The 22,173-nt window shown below is 43.1% G+C and overlaps 1 protein-coding gene across 1 annotated transcript in view; it reads left to right on the top strand.

The window, feature by feature from the left end:
* Nucleotides 1-1,806: 1,806 nt before the first annotated feature.
* The window catches only part of LOC109987541 (retinoic acid receptor beta), a 106,482-nt gene continuing 86,115 nt past the window's right edge, over nt 1,807-22,173 (top strand). The window contains exon 1 of the mRNA XM_020638646.3: nt 1,807-2,175. Within this exon, the coding sequence (XP_020494302.3) occupies nt 1,986-2,175 (190 nt within the window). The 5' untranslated portion in view covers nt 1,807-1,985. The remainder of the gene's footprint in view (nt 2,176-22,173) is intronic.

The raw sequence follows: 22,173 nt of genomic DNA, 5'->3' as shown, positions 1-22,173 counted from the left end.
GATTTCTCCTTTTAATCCATTACACTCGCATCACAATGCTCTGTTTAGAACTGTAACATTAGCTGTCAGCAGCTGCTGCAGGAGCTCATGTGAGCAGCTCCATCAAACTGTCACTCCTCTGTGTGCACTAACTTGTTGTTTTTAACGCCTTTCTATTTTTATTCCGCTCGTGCCCGGCCCCGCGCTGTTATCAGGTTTCTATCGGCTCCAGCAGCACGAGCTACATTTCTAAATTAAGCCTCATGAATTATTCTCACGCTGCACTGCTGCCTCCTGTTTCTCCCCACAATGAAGCAAAGAAAGTTTTCTTAAAGGAGCGTGTTTAGAAGTCACCCGACTTAGAAGACCCGAGATGCAGAGATGCTGCGGAGTCAATAACAGCAGAGAAGCTGCGGTATAAACATGTCGGGCCGTATTTTCAGGAGAATCTGTCCACCTCCATTCGCTTTAACATTTTTAAAGCAACTCTGTTTGCCTTTTCTTCTCTACATGTAGGTTGTAACGTTTTCTTTTTAGTGTTATTTAGTCCAAATCTATAGCCTTTAAACTATCAGCAGTACTATGATAAGTCCTCTGTTGACCCCCTCAGTTGGATAATGTTGACCTGTTTGTTCCAGAATACTTCAAACTGAGAAGAGGAATAGATAATGAACCCTGTCGAGGAAGTTCAATCTTAAAAAAAGACACTCAAGGGGCGCTGGTGGTGCAGTGGTTGGTGCGCACGCCCCATGTATGGAAGCTGTGGTCAAGCGGGCGGCCCAGGTTTGAATCCAACCTGGGGCTCCTTTCCTGCATATCGTTCCCCGCTCTCTCTATCTCCCTGATTTCAGACTCTATCTACTGTTCTATCTCTCAAATAAAGGCACAAAAAACCCCCAAAAAAATATTTAAAAAAAAAAGACACACTACTTTCTTCAGCGGTTACGGATGTTTTCCTTCACAGAGTCCACTTAGAAAAGAGTGCCCCTTAAAAAAAAACATAGAATGCATTTTTATTACCGGAAGGGAAGTGTATATATGTACACTTCCTCCTTCCCTTTGTGTGTACACTTCCCCTTGAACTGCTGAATCTTTGCATTTGTACCTGAACTTAAAGGGACACTAAAAGCCTTTTTTTCACAGTGATTGCTGCCCTTCACAATATCCTCGCTGAATGTCACCTAAAAGTGAGACTAATGTTGTAATTTAAGTTTAAAATGTGATGGAACCTGCTAGCTCTGGCTGCTAACCCTGCTAACATTTTGTCCACAAAAAAGTCACAGGGGTGCAGCTGTGACCATGATTCTTTTATCCTCATTTTCACCAGAAGAGGTTTACAATCATAACCTGAATGTAGCAAAAGTAATGTCTTCAGTGTTCCTGCTAGATACATGATCTTCACAAAAACATTGTGCATAATTCCTAAAATGCCTCTAGATGTGAGAGGAAGTCACAGGATTATCTAGCGGATGTATTATGCCTTTGAAAATGTCTTGTATGTATATTTGTATAACGTCTCTTTTATAATATTACCTTCTTTGTTCAAGTGCATATGCTCAAAAACAGGGATTGAATATGTGAAGAATCAACTGAGAGAATTTGTAGAAGACACTGAGAGGAAACTAGGAGGCAGGAAAAGACCCATCCACTAATAAAATTTGACCGTGCGACACTTTTCTATCCAGTTTAGTCCCATGAGTTTCTCATGATGTTGACGTTGATTGTACTTCCATTCATGCACATTTTCAGTCATCACCTGCTGTTCAAAGAGCTACAGAGATAACGACTCGTATATTCCACGTGTCTGTGTTACAGTGTTGATGAAAGCAGCCTCTAAGTCGACCTGGGTGACGGTAAACCCCACCACCATGCATCTCTGGAGTGCTGAGGTGGTACCACACCCGCTCCAGACACACTAACCACAGCCAGGGTTCACCCGATGGCCTCCCAGCCACGCCAGACCTCAGCTCGCTCAGTGCTCAGTGCAGCCTCCGCCCGTCGCTGTGATGAAGACCGCCAGCCGCGCCCAGCCCCGCAGCAGTCCTCCGCTGGTCCAGATGAGGCGCTACACACCCGGAGTGTATCCCTTCCTGTTCCCCTCGATCATCAGCTCCCTGCCACAGCTCCCGCCGCCGTCTCCGCAGAGGCTGCAGATCCAGCAGCCGTCCAGCAGCGGCAGCACTCCCTCGCCTGTTGGTAAGTAACAATGCTGCATCTGCATTCATTCTGAAAGCACATATCTATCCAAAAAAACAAAAAAAAACCTTTCATAAAGAAGGGAACAGATAAGAGGACGCAGTATTGGACAGATTTTTTGAGTTCTACCCTAATCTGCTCTTGAAGCATCATCCAACAGGCAATGTCCCCCCGCTCAAAACACCTGGTTTGGTCTTTGTCTTCTGAATGTTTTGAACAACTTGTTTTTCTGTTCGTTGTCAGAGCAGGAGAGGTAGTGTGACGTTATTTTTCTGCAAGTTTTGTGGAGAAGATTGAAAGTATTGAGTTTTCTGTGTGTGTTTCCTGTCAGCAGTCAGCGCTGTTTTTTGCCAAACCTTAAACAATACTATTCCTGAATCTTATTCAGGACTTCAAAAATACTGATATGTTTATTCTACAAGTGGAAGAACCTGATGAGATAATCTTAAGAACCTCAAACCTCACATTGGACCTGATGATTTGTGTCCAGTGCCAGTAAAGGAAGCACATTGCCCTGAATGAGACGAGTTAAAATGTTAAAGTTGGAAGGTTGTCGTGGTGAATTGGTGTTTAAGTAAAGTATTTTAAGTGTATTTCATCAGCCTGGGATTTAATCCATGGTCTACTAGTGTTGTCTAATTCACCCAGCAAACCCAGTTTAGAAAATCATTTAGCTGTCAGAGGAATATATACATGTTGTGTCGCAGGTAGCTGCTTAATAAACTAATGCACTGAAACATTTCTCAATGTAGTGTATGTAGTGTCTACTTGCCCAGAAATAGCTTTTGAGGTTGTTTATTCTTCAAATTATCTAACTATGCAGTACAAATGACCCCAACTGCAGCAATCCACAGCAGTGTGTGAAGCTCCTGTGCAGGATCCCCACCATTATTCTTTCATTTTAGAGACCATGAAGATCAGCATCTCCTGTAGCTAATACAGCTACTATTGATAAGTATCTTATACAACCTCACTCCAGGACAAATAACTATTCTTTTACGTTTCCATGGGGACAGCCCTGATGAAACAGATTATTATTCTGGCCTAAAGAAGAACTGTCTAGTGACCATGTGTGTGTCTAAAATGGTGTGTTCTTTTCCTACCAGTGTGAATTCGTCTGGGGTTACCCATTTGGACCCAGTTAAAAGTGAACTCTAAGCTCATACACAGTTGAAGTCTACTTATCCCATGCCAGGCCCATGTAAGCCCCCTCTTGAGTGTGTTGGCTGAGATACTGACTGAGAACTGGTTTAAGACATGTTCAGTTCAGCGCACCGAACAAAACTTGTAGCACTGGCCAATTGGAGTGAACTGAAGTGACTTACCAACTGAGCCACATCCAAACAAAAAATATAATAATAACATCTCTGCAGCTTCATATCTTTAATAAAATCATATATTTTATTTTGAGTCCATCTCTTTTAAGTCCCCATACTCACTGGATAATACAACATATCGCTGTCCAAACTGTAGAAAATTATGTTTTTCAGATTTTTTTCTAATTTGTCATACTTTATTAATCCCTGATGGGAAATACAGGTTTACACTCTGTTATTGAGAGACATGCTTCTCACACACGTAGGCCTGAAACACACTCATGCACAAACAGGACCTGTGGACATGCATTAGTGGAGAGATGTCAGAGTGGGGGCGGCTACACTGGGAGCGCGCCAGGGCTGTTGGGAGCTCGGTGCCTTGCCCAAAGGCACCTCGGCAGTACTCATGAAGTGACCTGGCAGCTTCTCAGCAGCCACAGCAACTCCCATACTTTTGGCCCGTACTGGGACTTGAACTGACGACCCTCTGGTTCCCAACCCGAGTCCTTACAGACTGAGCTTCTGCCGCTCAGTATTTTTATTTTTCAAAATAATTTCTGAACTTTAAGAATCAAGTTGTTTTGAATAGTGCTACTTTCCACTCTAAATCCCTCTTGAGGTTTTCTTTGGTGATTATCAGACGGAACATGGTGATAAAAATCTCAGTCAGCATTGAGTAATGCAGATAGCAGCGTTATCTCCTCACTGTAACCGTCCCCCCTGGTGTCTCCTGCTAGTGTGGAAATATTCTGACACACTCTTGTTTGTGTTGCCTAAGCCTGAGCTCTGCGCTGTTTTCAACTTCCAGCTCCACATATACATCCCTCACACTCGTCTCCTCCCTCTCACATCTCTCCTCCGCCATCCTTCCAAAAATCTGTTCTGACATGAAAACCAGCAGGCAGCTTCACCCACGGGGGGGACTCCTCTCCCGGTGTACAGCTCAGGTGTGAAGCTCTGTGTGCTGCTCAACTCTGAAATGTAAATACACAAAACACAGAGTGAGTGAGTGAGTAGAGCGAGTGTCAGATATTCCTGTCTGGATTGTGTCCAAGTTGTTATTTACTGTAGACTCCCAAGCCAAACGGAAAAATGTGAAATTTCAGGATCACACTGGAAAATCTAAGACCCACTTATCTGTCTAACAATTAGTAACACTATTATCAAATAGCTTAGCTAGTTTCAAAATAGTTACACCTCACAAAAGGTCAAACACAGATTTTCCTTCAAAATAACTGCACTGCTGTGTCTGTCAGTGTCTGTTTCCAGGTGCCATTTAGCTTCTGCTCGAAGTCCCATGTATAGATTCAGATAGACCCATCCTTTAATGTACCCTGGTGTATAAGGTCAATTTTTTTCATCTGTTTCAAGGAAACCTGTTGGGTCTGTTTCCTGGTACCCTCTGTGTCTGTTTCAAGAACCTTCTCAGTACAAAGTGATTGCAAACAACAGAAAAGTCACTTTACGGACTCATCTAACAACATCTTCGTCACCCTTTGTTTGTCGGCAGACGCACGATGTCTAACTCAGAACTTGTGCATAGCGTGTCAGCTCTGCTTCGATAACGGCTCAGCGCTCCCTCGTCCGTCAACTCCCACACACCGCGTTCTCAGAGCGCAGCACGGAATAGCACCTGCCGGACAGCTGGCGTACCGAGACCTAGGAGATCCCGTGGTTATTACAGTATAACACGCGAAAGTTCAAAATAAAACGATGTATGTGGTATAAATCCATATACAACCCTTACAAACATAACAACAAACACACATAAGGTCGTTGTTTTCCATCCATCAAAACAGAGTGTTTTATTTTGAAAATAAACCAGATTTTTTTTTGAATGTTGTTCCGGTGTCTGACTTCCTGTCCCGCTCGATCTGCTCCGCGGTAAATTGATGCGTCGTACACCGAATAGCATCAGGTGGAATTTAGCAGGAAGAGTGGGCGGTGCAACTGCACTTTGTGTGTCTTATGACCTTTGGTGGGCGCCAAAGCGGACCAGACAAAGTTCCTACATATTGTTGCTGTAAGTCTCTTTTAAGAGTACTTTCCCTTCACAAACCATCATTCCTCCAACTCAAGGAGACAAAAGTTTGACTTTTTATTGATTGTATATGCTGGAAGTAAAAACCATATTGTTTGTGTTTAAAAATACCATCAAATAAAGTCAGTTCCTGTAGTTGAAAGAGAGATGAAGAGATCATCAATACATTTGTACGAGCGCAGCGTTTTGACTGGAGCAGGATATGGTGTCTGAAATATTCAGCGCTCTATAAGAGCAAAACAACAAAAACAAAAAGTAGATGAAAAGAATACAGATGCCGTCTTCCCCTTGATCCTCCTTTGGTGTGTGAAACATAAAACCAGCGACGGTTTTATTCACAACATTACAGACAAAAGAATGAAAATGCCAGGCTGCTTGAAACACAAATATCTGATCACGTCTGAACTTCAGACATCAGGGGAGACGCAGATGAAACGAACGGAAAGGTAATGAGCACTGCTGTTCAGTGTGATTTGTGGATTCACACACATGATCAGGGTTGTCGCAGCGCCCCCCCCCCGGGACACACACTCAAACACTCGCTGTTGTTGGGTCAGCGGTCGGGTCCGCCCTGCCTGCGCGCCCGCTGCCTCCGCTGGGGGGGGATCTCAAAGGAAGCTGAACTCCTCTGGAAACATCGGAAACCTCCGGGGAACGCCGGTGTCCCAGTCAACAACGATGCGTGTGTTTGAATGTGTGAGATAAAAAAGAAAAGAGACAAAGGAAATATTGTAATCAAACGCACAAATTAACACATTAATTTAGAGGATTCAATTCACACTGCAGCTATTTCTCTTAAAGAACAACAGCCTGTGTTTGTTTGTAGTTTGTTTTTTATTATGGTATTACATTTTCTCTCTGAACAGTTTTTCCTCAAATTGTATTTTCCCTCAAAGTAGAAAAACAAAGAAACCTCTGAGGGCGTTTTCAGACCTAACCTGTGTGGTGCGGTGAAAACGAACTCGACTCTTTTCTGCATGTTAGTGAGGTTCATTTGAAAGCTGTCAATCAAACCCTGTTGTGGACGGAGCAACCGTATCGAGACCGCTTGAAAAGGTGAGTCTAGTTAATCCAGCATGAGCACGAAGCAACATTTAGGAAAAGTTACAGTGGCAGTAAAAAAAAACAAAAAACGTCCTTTTAAGATGCACAAAGCTTGAGCAGGACCAGACTCATTTACTGACGTATTTATCAGCTCCACCTTTTTAGGGAGCTTAATTCAACTGTCTCTGGGACGTCAGATGGAGTTCACTCAGTGTGGAGGAAGCTGTTTGAGAAAGGGACCATATGATATGTTTCAGTTGAATATTTCCCACTCCCACTCTGCATTAAATGGCTCCATGTAGGCGCTGAAAGTGTCGGGGATGATTCAACACCCCGATTCAACGAGATGGTGAAGAGAGTTTTAAAATGTCAGAAGGGATCTGTCGGATAACAAGTGAACTGAAGGGGTTTGAAACGGGGTGACGATGTCGGATGGGAGACAATTAGATTCGATTTGACAAATAAAAAAATAAAAAAAGTTTGGTTTGAGGGCTCATGAGAGAAAAAGGGTTAAAGCAGATGTTCCCAAAGTGAGGTGAATAAGTTGAGGGAGCGAGCTGTTGATTGGTATAGATCTGCTCTTAACTACTTTAACAAATACTGCACATACTGTATGTTGATATAAGTACATGCATGCACACATTCTATGCTTAATGCGAACTTCCTGTAATATCAGACTGATACTGCATGTCTGCACAGGAACCCTTCCTAAAAGAGTCTGGTTCCCTCTCAAACTCAGGAAATGCACACTCGCACACCTACACATTCATCTTTTTTTATCCTCCTCCTCCTCTCTCTCCCTCCTCCTTCTTTGTCTGCCTCGCTCATTTTGAGTCTGCGGACTGTCTGTCAGTGTTTCCCCGTTGTTATTTTAGAATCCATCGCAGGGTATTTGGGTCACTCGTGGTTTCTAGCCCTGGCAAAGTATGAATAATGCAGACTTCTCTCATTACACCATGTGCTAACCCTCTGGATTGAAAATCAATGTGCACTCGAGTGGCTGCTGAATGAATGGAGCTAAGTCTCCGGCCCCGCTCCGCTAAGGAGACGAGGAGAGCGAGAGTTGCGTCTCGTCCTGTACCCTGAAGGTTTTTATTTGAACAGGTTCCAAGCTTTAACCAAATACAATATGCGTCTGATGAGCTGTCTGTGAGAGAGATAGAGAGAGAGAGGCGGTGTGTCTTTATTCACCGAGGGCTGAGTGTGATGAGAACAAAAAAAAAAAATAAGAAAAAAAGATTATTGGTCATCGACAATGCAGAGGAATGTCTGCAAACGAGAGCATTGTCGGCCTGTATGACTGATTGAAGAAGGGGCTGGGAGTTTCTTTTACCCCACTGTTTTCAACCTCTCTGTGCACTCCCTCCTGCAGTTCAACCATAGTTCACACTGCTAGGAGTTCCCCCCCCCCCCCCACCACACACCCCCCCACCTCCCCCCTATGTAGCGCTGGGAGAATCCTATACATACATGCTGCTGCACATTCCACACATACACTGAAATTGTGTTTATGACCTGATATACAGTTTGTCTCGGCTTTGGAAAGGTGCCCGAGCTGCTGCGAGCTACACCGCATACCCACTGCGATCACACTGGCCATGGGGGGTGAGGGGAGTGGGGGTGGGGGGGGGGCTTTAATGGTTCCTTTTTTTTTATGGGAGAGAACTCCAGACATCTGGCACACATCTGGAGCTGTTTAATGAGCAGCTCAGTCTGCCTGACTCTTTACCTCGAGCCCACCATCAATCCGCTTCATTTCTGGAGTTGTCGAGAGATTTCAGCCCTCATCTCCTCTCTGACGGGAGCCAAACGATGTCGATACATGACTGATAACAGCCTGTGCGGGGGGAACATTTGGGAATCTTCACTTTGGAAATGCATCTTATGTTTTTTTTTTACTTCCCTAAAGCAATAAGCAACATGCGATCTGAGCTGTGTTGATTGCGGAGCTTACTGTAGTTTATTGATATGGTTTCTGTGCCTTCCTCCTGTGGGCAGACCGCGGGGCTTTTTGTGTTTGTGTCGTGAGGATCTGCTCGATAACAGGGAGGAGGTTGTTGCTGGGACTGAATCCAAACTCATTTTTAGATTTCTCTCCTGGAACATGCTTGAACTTCTTAAGCAACAAGCAAATTGGTTAGACTCTTAACGCCTCTGGAGACTCAAATCCACACTAGCCTTCTAACGATGTTATATATAATCTTGTGTGCATCACAGAAAGCTTTTTAGAGTTCTTACAAAAAAAAGTCCAAATCTAAATGTGGTATTTTGGAAATTTAGTTTCAGTTAACTTTCTGGTATTGGGTCTGAAGTTCATAACAAAAAAAACACAGAACGGGCACGATGCGATCAGTGTGACTGATTTAACTACAAAATAATGTACAGCTTATACTTTGCTGTTGATGCTCAAAGCAGCCATGTTGGATTCTGGTCTCGGGTTACTGAAGGTCCTCTGAGTTTACGAGTCGGAGCATTCACTCATGCACCCCCCAGGTTCAGCGTTGTCCTTTTTACGTCATGTCCCGTCTTCTGTTACACCCCCCCCCCCCCCCCCCCCCCCCCCCCTCCCCCAGCCTCTTGCTGTGAGGTGCATATGTGAACACATAACTCTGAGAGACATTTTCAGGATATGTGAAAACGCTAAGCATGTGAAACTGCACATTAAAAAGCGAGAAAAGGGACGACACCACTGCAGGCTTTTCAGAAGTCTCAGAAAAATTAGCCTTTTTGATTTACTCCTTCAGTCAACATTTTTCTAATAAGTTAATGATCACATTCTCTGGTTTCAAGTCTTCTTTTAAACAGCAATATGTTGATTTAGTTAATCGTGCTCCCATAATGAGTAAAATAGATGACAAAGTGAGGAATGTTTCAGGATGTGGATGCTTTGTGAATTATTCTTGAACTGTCCACCAGTAAAGAGAACAAAATGTTAATCCAAAAATCTAGGACTAGTTTGCCGAGATACTGGACTCGGTCTTCAAAGTCCACAGTGTGTGGTTTTAAACAAAAACTAAAGTTGTTATTTTGATCAGTTTTTAAATTTCATTCATGAAAGTTTTATCGACTCTGATTCTAGTGAGATTCTAAAGTCTTACATTGCATGTGTGTGTTACTGCAGAGACTTTAAAGCGATGCTGTTGTGTGTGTCCTAGAATATAGATTAAATTATCTCAATGCGCACCTCTTAACGTATGTCCTGCCCTGCCTGTGGTCACAGTGCATTCTCCATGGTAGCCGCCTATAAATCAAGAAAATGGCTCCTTTTGTATGTTCATTAATAGGCACAACATGCGTCCATACAAAAGCCCAACTATTCTTTGAATGGACTTTGATTGAAAGCCGGCCTTTTTAACAGCAGCATTCTTATTCTTGCCCTGTAGCAGCTTGTCTAGCTGTCCAGCCTCTTATTTATTACCCCTTGAAGATGAGACAATGAAAAAGCAGTTCTCAGAGCCGTGTTTGCATTGAGAGGCCCGCAGCACAAAGCAGCCGCAGAGCATCTCATTGTTCCACAGCACCGGCAGAGATGCGGCTCGCTTCAAAGATGGTGGAGGTGGGTGGTACGGGAGTGGAGGAGGAGGAGGAGGAGGGGGGGAGGGGGGGATCCCAAACTATCCATGTGGGGTTGATTTCATCACAGGAAGGGATGTGTGTGGTGTGGGGGGAGGAGGAGAGTGGGGGCGGAGCTAGAGAACCGGGAGTCAAACATGGGCCAATGTGAACTTCCCAGTGCTAAATTTGGTTCCCATCTATAGGAAGCTTTACTGCGCTCAGGTTTGTGCCCTGCAGAGGATGCAAACACTTTGAAATGTGGCCGAGGCTCAAGATTTACATCACATGAAGTATATCCTGCAACTGAGGTTTTTATAAGAGTCTTATGCAGTGATGCAAATAGAGCCCCGATAGATGCAGCAAAAGTGGCGAGCAAAGTCCACTTTTCACACTGTTTCCCTCCATTTGATCTGGACCCCGAAAGGCGGAGGAAAAATGAGTGGTGTTCCTAAGCTACACACAAAGAATCCATTTACTGTGGGTGTGTGAGAGATGTGTGAATGAACCTGCAATTATAAGGCATGGAGCCCAAGTCTGCAGTCAGAGATAAGTTGGACGGGTGTTCGCTCTCATTCATGGAGAGCCAATGAGCTTCACTCAGCTAAATGTGCGACAGATACTCCACAACATGCAGCACTGCTCTGAAATACACACAGAGGAAATATTCACACAGTCACAACATGTTTTTAATTTGAAGGTAGGGCTCTCTTACATTCTTGGAAAGGATGCAGGTTGAATATGAATCAGGTGAGGAGAAGTTTCAGATCATCCCAACTCCTCTTCATGGTTGTAGCCATTCCCCCCCCAATAGCTATAATAAAATGAATTTCTCCAATTTATTCCAGAGATGTGTGAACATGGCACCATTGCTGAAGAAGAAGAAACTCCCAGACATTGATTCAATTGAGAAATATGATTGTTTCTTATTTTAATCGTGTTTAAAGCAGTCTTTGGCGGTGAAAAAAGGAGGTTTTAACATTTTTTGTTTCTTTAAGGATTTTTAAAAATGTAGAAAAAATGCACTGATGGGTCTTAGAGTTAATTAATATCTCTTCTCTGATGATAACAAAGTGCGCTGATAAACTTGATCCAATAGTTTTTTAAAATTACATTCTGCTTGTTGATACAACAAAATAAAAAGGCAGATTACTTCGGCTTTGTTAAAATTGTTTTCAGAGTCCATGTTCATTTCTGAGGGCACAGATGGCCTACAGCTGTGAGGTTGCGCCCCGTGTACGCTGGCTATAGTCCTCCTAAAGTACAGTATAGTCCTCCAAGCAGGCGACCCTGGTTCAAGTCTGTCCCTATGGCTCCTTTCCCGCATGTCATTCCCCTGTTTCCGACTCGATCCTCTGTTTCCTACTCGATCCATTGTCTTATCGAATAAAAGCAAAGGACACAAAAAAGGCATTTCTGTAGGATGATCCACTTTGATCATTCTGCCGTTTTGCATTTCAGAGTTAATCCCCTTGATATAATTACAGTCCAAGACGCCACAAATAGATTCCATAAGTACCATGACATTCTCATGGATAGAGATTACGTCAAAACGTATGAAATTTGATCCAAGTTGTGACATACCATTTTGCAAATCCAGATTTTCATTTGAACATTTATTCCATTTATGCTTTTATCTGCCAACAAAAAAAAAGTCTTTAATACATTAAACATGCAAATAAATGCATTATGAACATAAATGAAGACTAACTGATTTTGAAAAATGAACATTTTATAGCTAGTGCATCTTAACTCCCTCCTAAATAGCAACTCATTTTTTTTATTTCTCTTAATTTTGTGGCAATGTTCGGGCCTCTTTTGCTGAGCAGTAAAAATATTTCTCTATGTATGTTTTAGTAATTTATTCTTAATGAGAGAGGGAATATGTAGTAAACCAACCAAACCAGTCCTGCATGATTTTAGATTTTTTTTTTTGAAAATCCAGGTTTAGATTAATTTAATTTCTAAGAAAAGTGTATTATCCAACCACTTACTCTGGAAAAAAAAAAAAATCAACCCTCTGTATGCTAACTTTGGGAATGATTGTTGGTATTGTACCTCATCATATGGTCAGGTCACACTTGGTTCCCACAGACACTGTGAGTCCTGCTATCAGTGCCGTGATCCATCACGCTGTGGTGTACACACTGAACGGTTGTGTTTGTTGTGTGTCTGCCTCTGTCCAGCCCTCTGTGTAGCCACAGGGCTAAATTTAGCCTCCGGTCACAACTTAGCAGCTAGCTCATCAATTACATTAGCCTGAGCACACTCAGCTTGTGGTTGGATGCTGGTTGGTATGTTGGATTCTTGCAGAGATAAGTTATAGCATTATCAGAGCGAAAGAGGCGTCACATGGAAGCAGCTGTCTTCAATGTCTCCATTTGGTTCTTGGCTTTAGGTTCCCGGGCTCCACCAGCACACACAGCCGTGAACAGATCCCTCTAATCGAGTGAGTTTGTCTTGGGAGAAGGCCAGCAGACTGTGGAGCCTTTCTGTTTCTGGTGGAGAGCGTGAACAAAAGGTTGTTTATGTGTGAAGGCTGTTCTCTCATACAGGGAGCCGGGTTGGCTGTGTGTGTTTGTGCCGATGCAGGCAGGCTGGCTTTGAAAGGCGCTAAGCCACATACTCCTGAGGTTCTGCGGAGCGGCTGTTACGGCGGCGGCTGCAGCGCTGTAGAGCTCCTCGACTGATTAACAACCGCTGGATGTATGGAGCGGAAAACAGACAAAAGACAGACAGAGAACAAATGGCTCAGAGACAGATGGATGCTTTCACTCACAGAATCATTGTTCTACACTGGTTCAGCATCATCTAAAAAAAAAAAAAAAAAGCCATGAATACATTTCAATGAGTAACGGCATGCAAGGAAACAGAACACCAAGGGATGATAAAGTGCACGCGGATTTTCCATAGTTTTTAAACATCAGTATGATCTCACAAAGGGAGAACCTTCCCCGAACAGTCAAGCTACTTTCTATCTGTAGAGATAATAAGTCCCTTCATCCCCTCTCTGAAGGACTCCTGATGCCTCAGGCAGAAGACTTGACCCTGTGCCCTGAGCCTGCTCATGAAGGAGAGACCTCTAACAGAGAATCTATGAGGCGGTCCCTAGAAGTTTGGAAGGAGCCACAACAACCAGATTTAGTTTTCCTGTTTCCATAGCGGGAAAATTTGGATAAGAAATGTGGCAGTAACAGCACGACCGTTAATCCCTAGGTTTGGTTTCATCTCGCTGTGGATACCCAGGACATGAAGCTTTTTGGGGCTGGATGGAAACCTCTAAATTTAAAACTTTCATGTTAAGATGTTTAAGTATGTACGAGGTGAAAATAATACATCAGACTCAGTAACAGTTTGAATGTGGCGTTTTGCCCAGAGCTTTTTGTGGTGAGAGCGATCTGCGACGAACTGTAGTGATTGAGGTTGAAAGAATGGAAAGAAAACTAAACAGCAGATTCCACAGCGTCTGTGAGCGCAGCGTTCCTTCTCCAGCGGCGCACACACTTACTGCGCTGGAGACAGACTATGGTACATGTTTTGGAAAAACGAGCAATCAGCCTTAAGGAAGTGTGGCGTGAACGAAACAGATCCTGTGAAATCTGTCATAAGGATGCAAGAAAAAGTAGTCGGTGTAGACACTAAAGAAAAGAAGTAGACGTAGCCACCATGACCTCACCCATTGGTTTGTGGACTTTTATTTGATTGATTGAATATGGATGAAATCTTAGTTTTCAGAACAAAATGTGATGATAAGTAGTCAAGAAGCTGGACATTCATGAGGTTAAGTTCTGTGTCTGAATTTGCTTTGGATGGACAGCAGACCGCTAATAGCAGCTACCTGTCATCCAAAACAGAACTCTAAAGCTGGGTATACTGCAGGCCGACTGTCGGTAGTCTGTGATGGTCAAGGCTGTCAGAGAGTCGGTGGTTCTGGTCGGAGTAATGTGAGTAGCAGTGTTGGTACAGCTCGAGGATGGCAGAGGCTATTTGGCAGATTCAGTATGTTTGAACTTCTATTGGAAGCGTTTCCATTCTTCCTAACTCAGATATTTCCAGCATTTTTCTTCTTCTGGGAAAACAACCAAAGTACTTTCCACTCTGCCATCAAAGTGGAAACTTTCTTTGAGAGAGAATCAGGAAAATAAAAATGTATATAGCTGACAACAGAGATTCCAATTTGACCTTTCTATCACTCAACCCTCCCTCAATACATTTTCATTGCACTTGAAAATGAAGTAAGCTGTTCGGTAGAGTAGAAAATGTTCATTGCAGCTTGTAAACACAACGTTCAAACCGGGCCCCTCCTCCTGGGCTCATTGCCACAATAAGCACACGCCCACTGCAGGACTTGGCGTGTATGTTTACTTCTTGTACCTACACTGCAAGCTACCTGATGATATTACATTTATTGTAATGGAAAAGCTGATAATTTAGCACGCTATAGCACAAACTGTACGCTGCTGTTTGGCCCGTGCCTGTCTAGCATCCGCTAAGTGAATTGTATAAACTCCGAGTTCGCTGGTCAAAGCCAACCTAAGGTTCACCCTCGTTTTGGAGCAAGCATTTATTCGCTCTGAGTTCTGCCTCACTATGATTACATTTTCTCTTCTTTTCTTTACGTTTGCAACAGTCATTCTTGTCGGATTAAATGCTGTCCAATCGCTGAATTGTATCCACTCCCAAACCCACTTGTGCGCTGTCATTGGCTGGGGGAAACACACCCAGTCCCCACCCAGAAATGCCCAGTCAAACAAAACAAAACAAAACATGAAAATCCAGGAAGAGGACAGGGTCTCTGCAGACACAGTCCCCACCACACATGTATGGAGGCCCGTAAGTGATGATCGAGCGATGATGAAAGCGCTTTGGCAGCCTGGATTCACAGTTTGATATCAGGTCAAATACACAGTTCTAGTTTAGCCTGTTGGATGAGACATTTGTTTAAGTCCGTTTAAATGTTTAAAACTCTACACCCAAAATGTTATTTTGATCAGAAGCATTAACATTAACCAGTACCTTAAAGGAACTGAGGATTTGTAGGTAAGACACTGAGCCTGAGAGGAGCAGAAGGAGCAGAGGGAAAGGTTCAGAGTAGAGGTGGGGGTGAGGGGATGTTAGCCATCCTCTGGGCAGGCTCTAGTCCGGGTCACTGTTGGCCCTCAGGAAGGCCCTTCTGCATTCTTGTCCTCTGGGTGACCCTTCCTCTGGGGCCGCGAGACGTATTGGAGTAATCAGCTCCTGTCAGCACCTTGGTTATGCTGCATGGACTCAATCCAATAGATGAGAATGGGACGTGTAATAGCACCTGATGAAAAGTAAGTTTGTTTGCACAGAAAATAGTCCCTCCGACTTTTTCCTTTTTGTCCAGGTTTCCGTTCCTGCTCTGGGTTTTTTTTTTCTCCCCATATCTCTCTGTTTGTATCACAAACGAGCGTCTGTCCAGGGGAGGGGGGAGGGAGGAAACCCAAACTAGTTATCAGTGCAAAACAAGCTTTTATATGCTGTTGTTAAATATTGATATCAAATTAAAAAATAATAAAGCAATATGATGAGGGTTTAGACAGATGTATATTCTTATAAAGAGAAATGTTAATGGCGCTAGAAAACAGAACTACAGTGTTTTTTGGGTAATGTACTGGAGACATATCGTCCCTGGTGCTGGTATTTTGAGAAGAATATTACCCAACTGCTTAAAACATCAATTATATATAAGAGGTAGACAAAGCCATCACCCATTGGTTGGGCAAACAAATCTTCCCTGGTGCCACCATCAGACCAACCTTTCACATTTGAATATCTTAAAATGGTTTATTTAAATATATGCAAACGGCACATATGACGTTGTCATTTTGACGCACAGGTTTAGCTGCGTGCAAGCCGTGCAATCTTTTTGTGAACCAGGCCCCTAATCTTCTGTTTTCAACTATTGGTTTCCCCCCTGCTGGCCATTACTAAGAATGCAGGTTTAAGGCTCTTCTTCATTGCTTCGCTTTTGAAACCGAGATACTACGTCAACCACTTTCACACAGGGCAGGCCCGTTTCTACGAGGGTGCAAAAGAATGCATTGCACCCTCATTTTAAATGTCTGCCCTCGTCCAATGAATGGATGTAAAAAAATGTATATTTTTTTATAATGGGGGTAATCAAGGTTTTCAAATCAGTGTCATGGTTAACAGTGATCACATCCATGATCTGAACGGTCATGACAAGTGCATGTGACCACTCCGACTTTTCACTGAAGCTGTACCCCCTTTAATCTTAGATGCTCCCTAAATCATTTTGTTTTTAGAACCGGGCCCGACCCAGTGTGTGACTTGAGTTCCTGTAAGGGTTAACTGTACACCATTGCATGGGCCTACAAAGCTCTGTGGGTTGAGGGTTAATGATTCTGTTACCAAATTTAGCAAAACAGCAAAGACATTAACGTTGTGTTTTAGTACACTGAATTGTTTTTGATTGACTAATCAACAAGAGATGCTCACATTTGGATAAACAATGTTCATGTAAAGATTGATGTATAAAGATAAGAAGAAGAAGAAGCTGAGACAGACTTGGCTCATGTGTTCATGGTGTGTGTTGCTATTGTGCTGTTTGGAGTCCTCCTCTTCAGACTCATGGGGAGAGAACAGCAGAAAACGGCGCATGGATGAAATGTATTGATTTTTCTGGCACCGCCCTGCTTAGATTAAGAAATGCCAATACGAGGATTCCACCCCGACTCTCTGGTTCATGTCGAGTTCACTTGTCATTTTCTATAATTCTGATAAAATCAAGATGCTTAGCTGGTGATGTAGTTAGCCATGCTGGGCCGCCCTGGGGCTTTCTGATTGAATTAGACGTCTGTGTTCCGCCATTTGGTACCAGTCTGAAGTATTCCCAACACTTAATGGGGGCAGAAGTTATTTACTGTTTTCAGAGACAGGATTAAAAAAAAAAAGACAATGCAGCTGTTCATAAATTTAGCAATTAGGCGTCTGTCAGCCTTCTTACAGCTAATGTAAGTGTTTACATTTTCCTAACAAGCCAGACTGCCTGTGTGTGTACTCTGTGCACACATACATCCGCAGATTTCAGATGGGATTTAGAGTCTTAAGCAATTGCATTCCTGTTTACTTACTTTGCTGCTTCAACCATTACTGTTTTGGTCTGTTGTTGTTTGTCTGATAGACTGACGTCGGGGGAAATGGCTTTTTGATCCTCTGTGTGTCCTGCACATCTGGCAGACTTTTCATTAGGGTTACTTATCTCTCTTATCTCCCTCAACCATTACTGGGAATATGTCACTTAAAGGTGCATTGTGGTCATTTTCAAAGAAAACTTTCAAAAAGGAATTTTAAATACTCAATGGTGGACTGCTAAAAACGTTCTTTTCTATTAAACTTAATCATATTATCTACCTACTTAAATAGTTTTTAGACAGCGGGGTCCATTAGTGTGAGCACTGAAAATCTCTGATATTTTACATAAACCTGTTAATAATATGAGAGCATTTGAAGTATTAACCCCAGAAGGGATGTCGTGAAAAATATGAATAGAAATATTTTAAGGCAGGCTTGGTCATTTTCTCCAGATGTACTTTTTAAGATTCTGGTTGAAATTGTCTTTAGGTCCTGACAGACGTTAATAACTCATGTTCTCTGAAAAAGGAACAATCTGAAAATCTGTCATCTGTAGCAGTTGTAAGCCTGTAAAAACTTCAACCAATGTCTGCCATGAGGTACCAATCTGATGAACCAATCAGGCGCCTCCCTGTCTCCCTGCTCACTCTCTACCCCTTTGCCTGCTCTAGCTCACACTCAGAGCACGTCAACGATGACGGAGTTTATACTGTGAGTTTACATACCGCTGAATGAGACATGAGACGACGTAGTTTCTACACAATGCAAGCGATGAGCTGAGGTCCGCGTCTGGACCAATGACGCTCGAGCGTGTAAGTGAGAGGCGTGACTTTTGACACACAGGGGAGAGGGTGGGTGCAGACGCAGCACTGAGGGAATGCTACTTTCAAAATCATGCTAGTTTTCGAACAATGACCGACCCTACCTTTTAAGAAACTGCACTATTTGTAGGTCAGTAAGCAAATAAAATGAAACAAATTTCTTCACTGAAGCATCGTTCCAACGTCCTTTAGATGACCAATGATGATCAGGTGGATATAATGCACTTGACAGGTTCAATAATCTCTATTCACTGATTCTGCATAAAAATATAAAACCAGGCTAACCATGTCCGAACTCAATCATTGAACCTAATGCAAAGACTTGGGATTGTTTTTCAATCTTATCTCATGCTCACTAAGGGAGTAAATTAGCCTCATTATCTGAAATGTGGAAATCTTTCATGCAGCTATCTGCAGAAAACTGAATTAGCTGAAATTAAAACCATGAACTGGGAAGTTCCCAGGCAAAAGATGAATATTACAAGTGCTTCATTTTAAGCACAAGCAAGTCATTTGATGATATTGTCTTTGCATTACACCATGGGGTTCTATATGTGTGTGAGTGTGTGCAGATGTGTGTGTGTGTGTCCATGTTTGTGATGGCCATCAATAGAAAGAGAGTGGAGGGAGAGATTAGGCAACTTTGTGCGTTAATCCCTGTGAAATCACGGGCCCCGGGGTGAGGTGGGGAGATAGGCGAGTGCCTCTCTGATCAGACGGGCTGTGGCTCACCATGTGAAGCCGCATGAATGCCCGGTAATCCCTCCCAGAGCCACAGAGAAGCCCGGCTGACTGATGGGCAGCAAACACCGAGCTGCTGCCTCTGAAACTCTTCATCACGGCGGGGACGGGGGGAGACTGGGGGGCGGGTTAAGGAGGTGAGGGCTGAGGTGATGTTTAGTGGGGAGAGCTGAGGAGAAAGTTGATTCTACTGTCAGATAAGCAGCGCGTTCACAGCGGTGAGTCTTTGGTCAAACAGAACTGAATGCTTTGAGGATAAAGTATAATTAGATTTATAAAGAGGTAAGGATCGGTTTCACTTCTCGAGTTAACTTTGTTTTTAATGTGTCCACTAGTTGCACTGACAGAAATAACCATGCGACGAAGAAGCCTTGATATCTGTTTTTTAAGCTACACTAGCGTCACAAGATGCCCCCCAAATGACGGTTATCACCCCAAGAGATGTAACATTCTTCAGACTGAATGTGATATAGGGCTTTTTGGAATATCGCCTTTTTGTAGTATCATATCACTGTTACTGTTTGAGAAGAGATCTCAATAAGCTTTAGGCAGCTCAGTGGGGGGCTGCTGTGGTTCAGTGGTAGAGTTGGTCGTCTCTCAACCGGAGGGTTGGGGGTTGGATCCCCAGTTCCTGCAGCTACATGTCCGATGTGTCCTTAAGAAAGACACTTAACCCCGAAAATGCTCCCGCTGCTTCGTCGGCGGCTTATGAATGCGATTAGTTTATACTGATGGTCACTTTACACAACGGCCTCTGCCATCAGTGTGTGAATGTGGAGATGTGACCTGCGGTTTAAAATCGCTTTGAGTAGTCGGAAGACCAGAAAAGAAATATACAAGCTCAAGTCTATTTACCATTTGACAAAATAAAAGATTCTAAATATTTTTTAAAAAACCTCTGCAGAGTGAAAACAACATAATTGTCTTATACTGATAAAGTCTTTATACTACAGTAATTACCCTGGTACAATATAGAGAATAAAAAAACACAAACACACTTCTGTACATGCATGGTGTGACACACACAAACACCCACAGGTTTGATTGGAAATGAAAAAGATTTGTCAGTCAGTGTTTTCCAAGAGACGGAAAAGTAAACAATGGAGGCAGTCACATTAAGACACTTAGACAGAAGTGTAATTACTGCTCCTCCATCGACCCAAATCTCCAGCAGGGGACCCATCTCTGAGGGTGCTCAGGCTGTTAGCGCCAAATGAGCTCACTTTATTGCCTTCTAGTTTGTAATGGGTCTCTCTTCCATACCTCTGGCCAGCGGTATACGTCTCTAACCAATCACAATCAGCGCTCACAGTCAATGTTTATTAGCTTTTGTCTTGTACAGAGCAGACAATAATGCGCGATTGACTTGCGGTGCCTCGTCATGACAGTGGGAGGCTGTAGGTTATAACTTTGCACTGTTCAGTCTCCAGCTGTGCAGCTAAGAGGTGGAGGAAGTTTATTACATCTGTCGATCCAAACAGTTGTTTTGTTGTTGCTTTGTAGTCGTTTCATTTCTCGGTCAAACGTCTAAAAACTGCAGGTCATCAATGTTTAAGACAGTAAAAAGGTGTTTACTCTGAGAGTTCAAAAGTAAAGCATGTCCCACACTGAAGTGATTTCAATCAAGAAAGTTCACTTCACAGATTCAGATGAAGTAGTTCATGTTCATAGTTCATGATTTTCCCAAGAGGGAGACGATAGAAGAAGATATACTTTATTAATCCCTGAGGTGGATTTCTTTATTTTTTTACTCTGTTGTTAGGACATGCTGCACACACAGGCTGAGATACACAGGAATACCCAAACATGATCTTTTGGACATGCACTACTGGAGAGATGCCAGAGTGAGGGGCTTCACATGAAGAAGTCAAGGGTTTGGTGTCTTGCTCAAGGGCACCTTGGCAGTGCTCAGGAAGTGAACTGGCACCTCTTCAGCTACCAGACCAATTTACAAACTTGTTCCGCAGCGGGGCTAAAACCCTCAGTCTGTACAGATTGAGCTTCTGCCACCCGTATATTTTAAATCAAGTTCATGGTCCAAAAAATGAACGAGTTCACTTACTTATTTTTTGTTCCTGCTGCAACATTTAAGCTCGCAGCAAGTGGTGGCGCTTGATGACATACAACAGCACACAATGCAAGCGAGCTACAACATCTGCTTGATTCCATTATTTCCTGTTAGAGTATCCTAAAAGGCTACGAGCGACAGAGCGCAAAGCAACTCAGTCTTCAGTACATGCTTGTGTCACCTTTAGCAGAAAAAAGAAAGAAAGAAAAAGATTAGTGACGGCACCGAGAAACATGGTTACCTACTGTACTGTAAAACACATTTTGGAGCTTTGGGGACCGACCAGCTGACCAAACTTGACTGCCTGACGAGTTTGTGGTGTAAACAGGCAGCTGTTTCAGGTTTAGTCAAACTAGATATCGTTTTTTTTTTTTTAATAGAGAGCTGCAGAGTCCAAAAAAGCAAGAAGAAGTTGATTGTTGACCGAGGATGCACGGTACAAACATACATGAATTTTACGTTGAACATGCTGTCTAGTGATCAAGTAAGAGTGCTTCCAACTATGTAGGAATTCCATACAATCCTGCATTTTATATATTTATGAAGACACAATGATGCATCAACACCAAGACGTTGCATCAATCCATTTCTGCCTAGTGTACATGCTGTAAGTACTAAAACAGATGTGTGTATCAAATCATGTCTCACGAAATCTATCATGAGCCGACATTGTGTTCATCAGGATTCTTGTTCTGACGCTATGAAGACAGTTTGTGTTTGAAAAAAGAGGTTTACAAAACCACCTTTCAACCCAGAGAGCTTCAGCGTGCTTCAGTCAGTCAAAGTTTACGCCATTCGACAATAATGAAGTCGATGAGGGGAAACAGCTGTCAATAACAGATCCAGTGAAAGCATTGAGTGTGTGTTTTATTATTGTTGAAATGTAGTATTGTCTCTGAGCGCTGTGCTGAGCGAGAAGGAAGGGGACACCGAGAGCCGGTCTCAGGGGTCAGGAGGTCACGGGGAGCGGGTGACCTACAGGAGCACCGCTGACTTCCTGTGTTGATATCAGAAGCAGACTTAACCAAACACTGACACACAATCAGTGGAAAGCGCTCACAGAGCTGTGTGCTGACACTTTGAACCACTTCGCTACAAACTAAAATCACGAGAGTGTTGCTGAAGACAAAGCATGCTCCACATGATCAAACTATTTGGAGATATTAGTCAGACTCAAGCTAATAGGGAGGTTTGATGATGTGAACATAGTCAACAACCAATAGGAGCCCTCTCTCTCCAGCACGAACAAGGAGGGACTCATGGGATGGCTTATGTCACTGTGTCCTATCTGAATGT

The sequence above is a fragment of the Labrus bergylta genome, chromosome 19, assembly GCF_963930695.1.
Source record: "Labrus bergylta chromosome 19, fLabBer1.1, whole genome shotgun sequence".
NCBI classification, from domain to species: Eukaryota; Metazoa; Chordata; class Actinopteri; order Labriformes; family Labridae; genus Labrus; species Labrus bergylta.
Note: the sequence above shows the minus strand (reverse complement) of the source record. Positions and strands in the feature narration are given on the sequence as shown.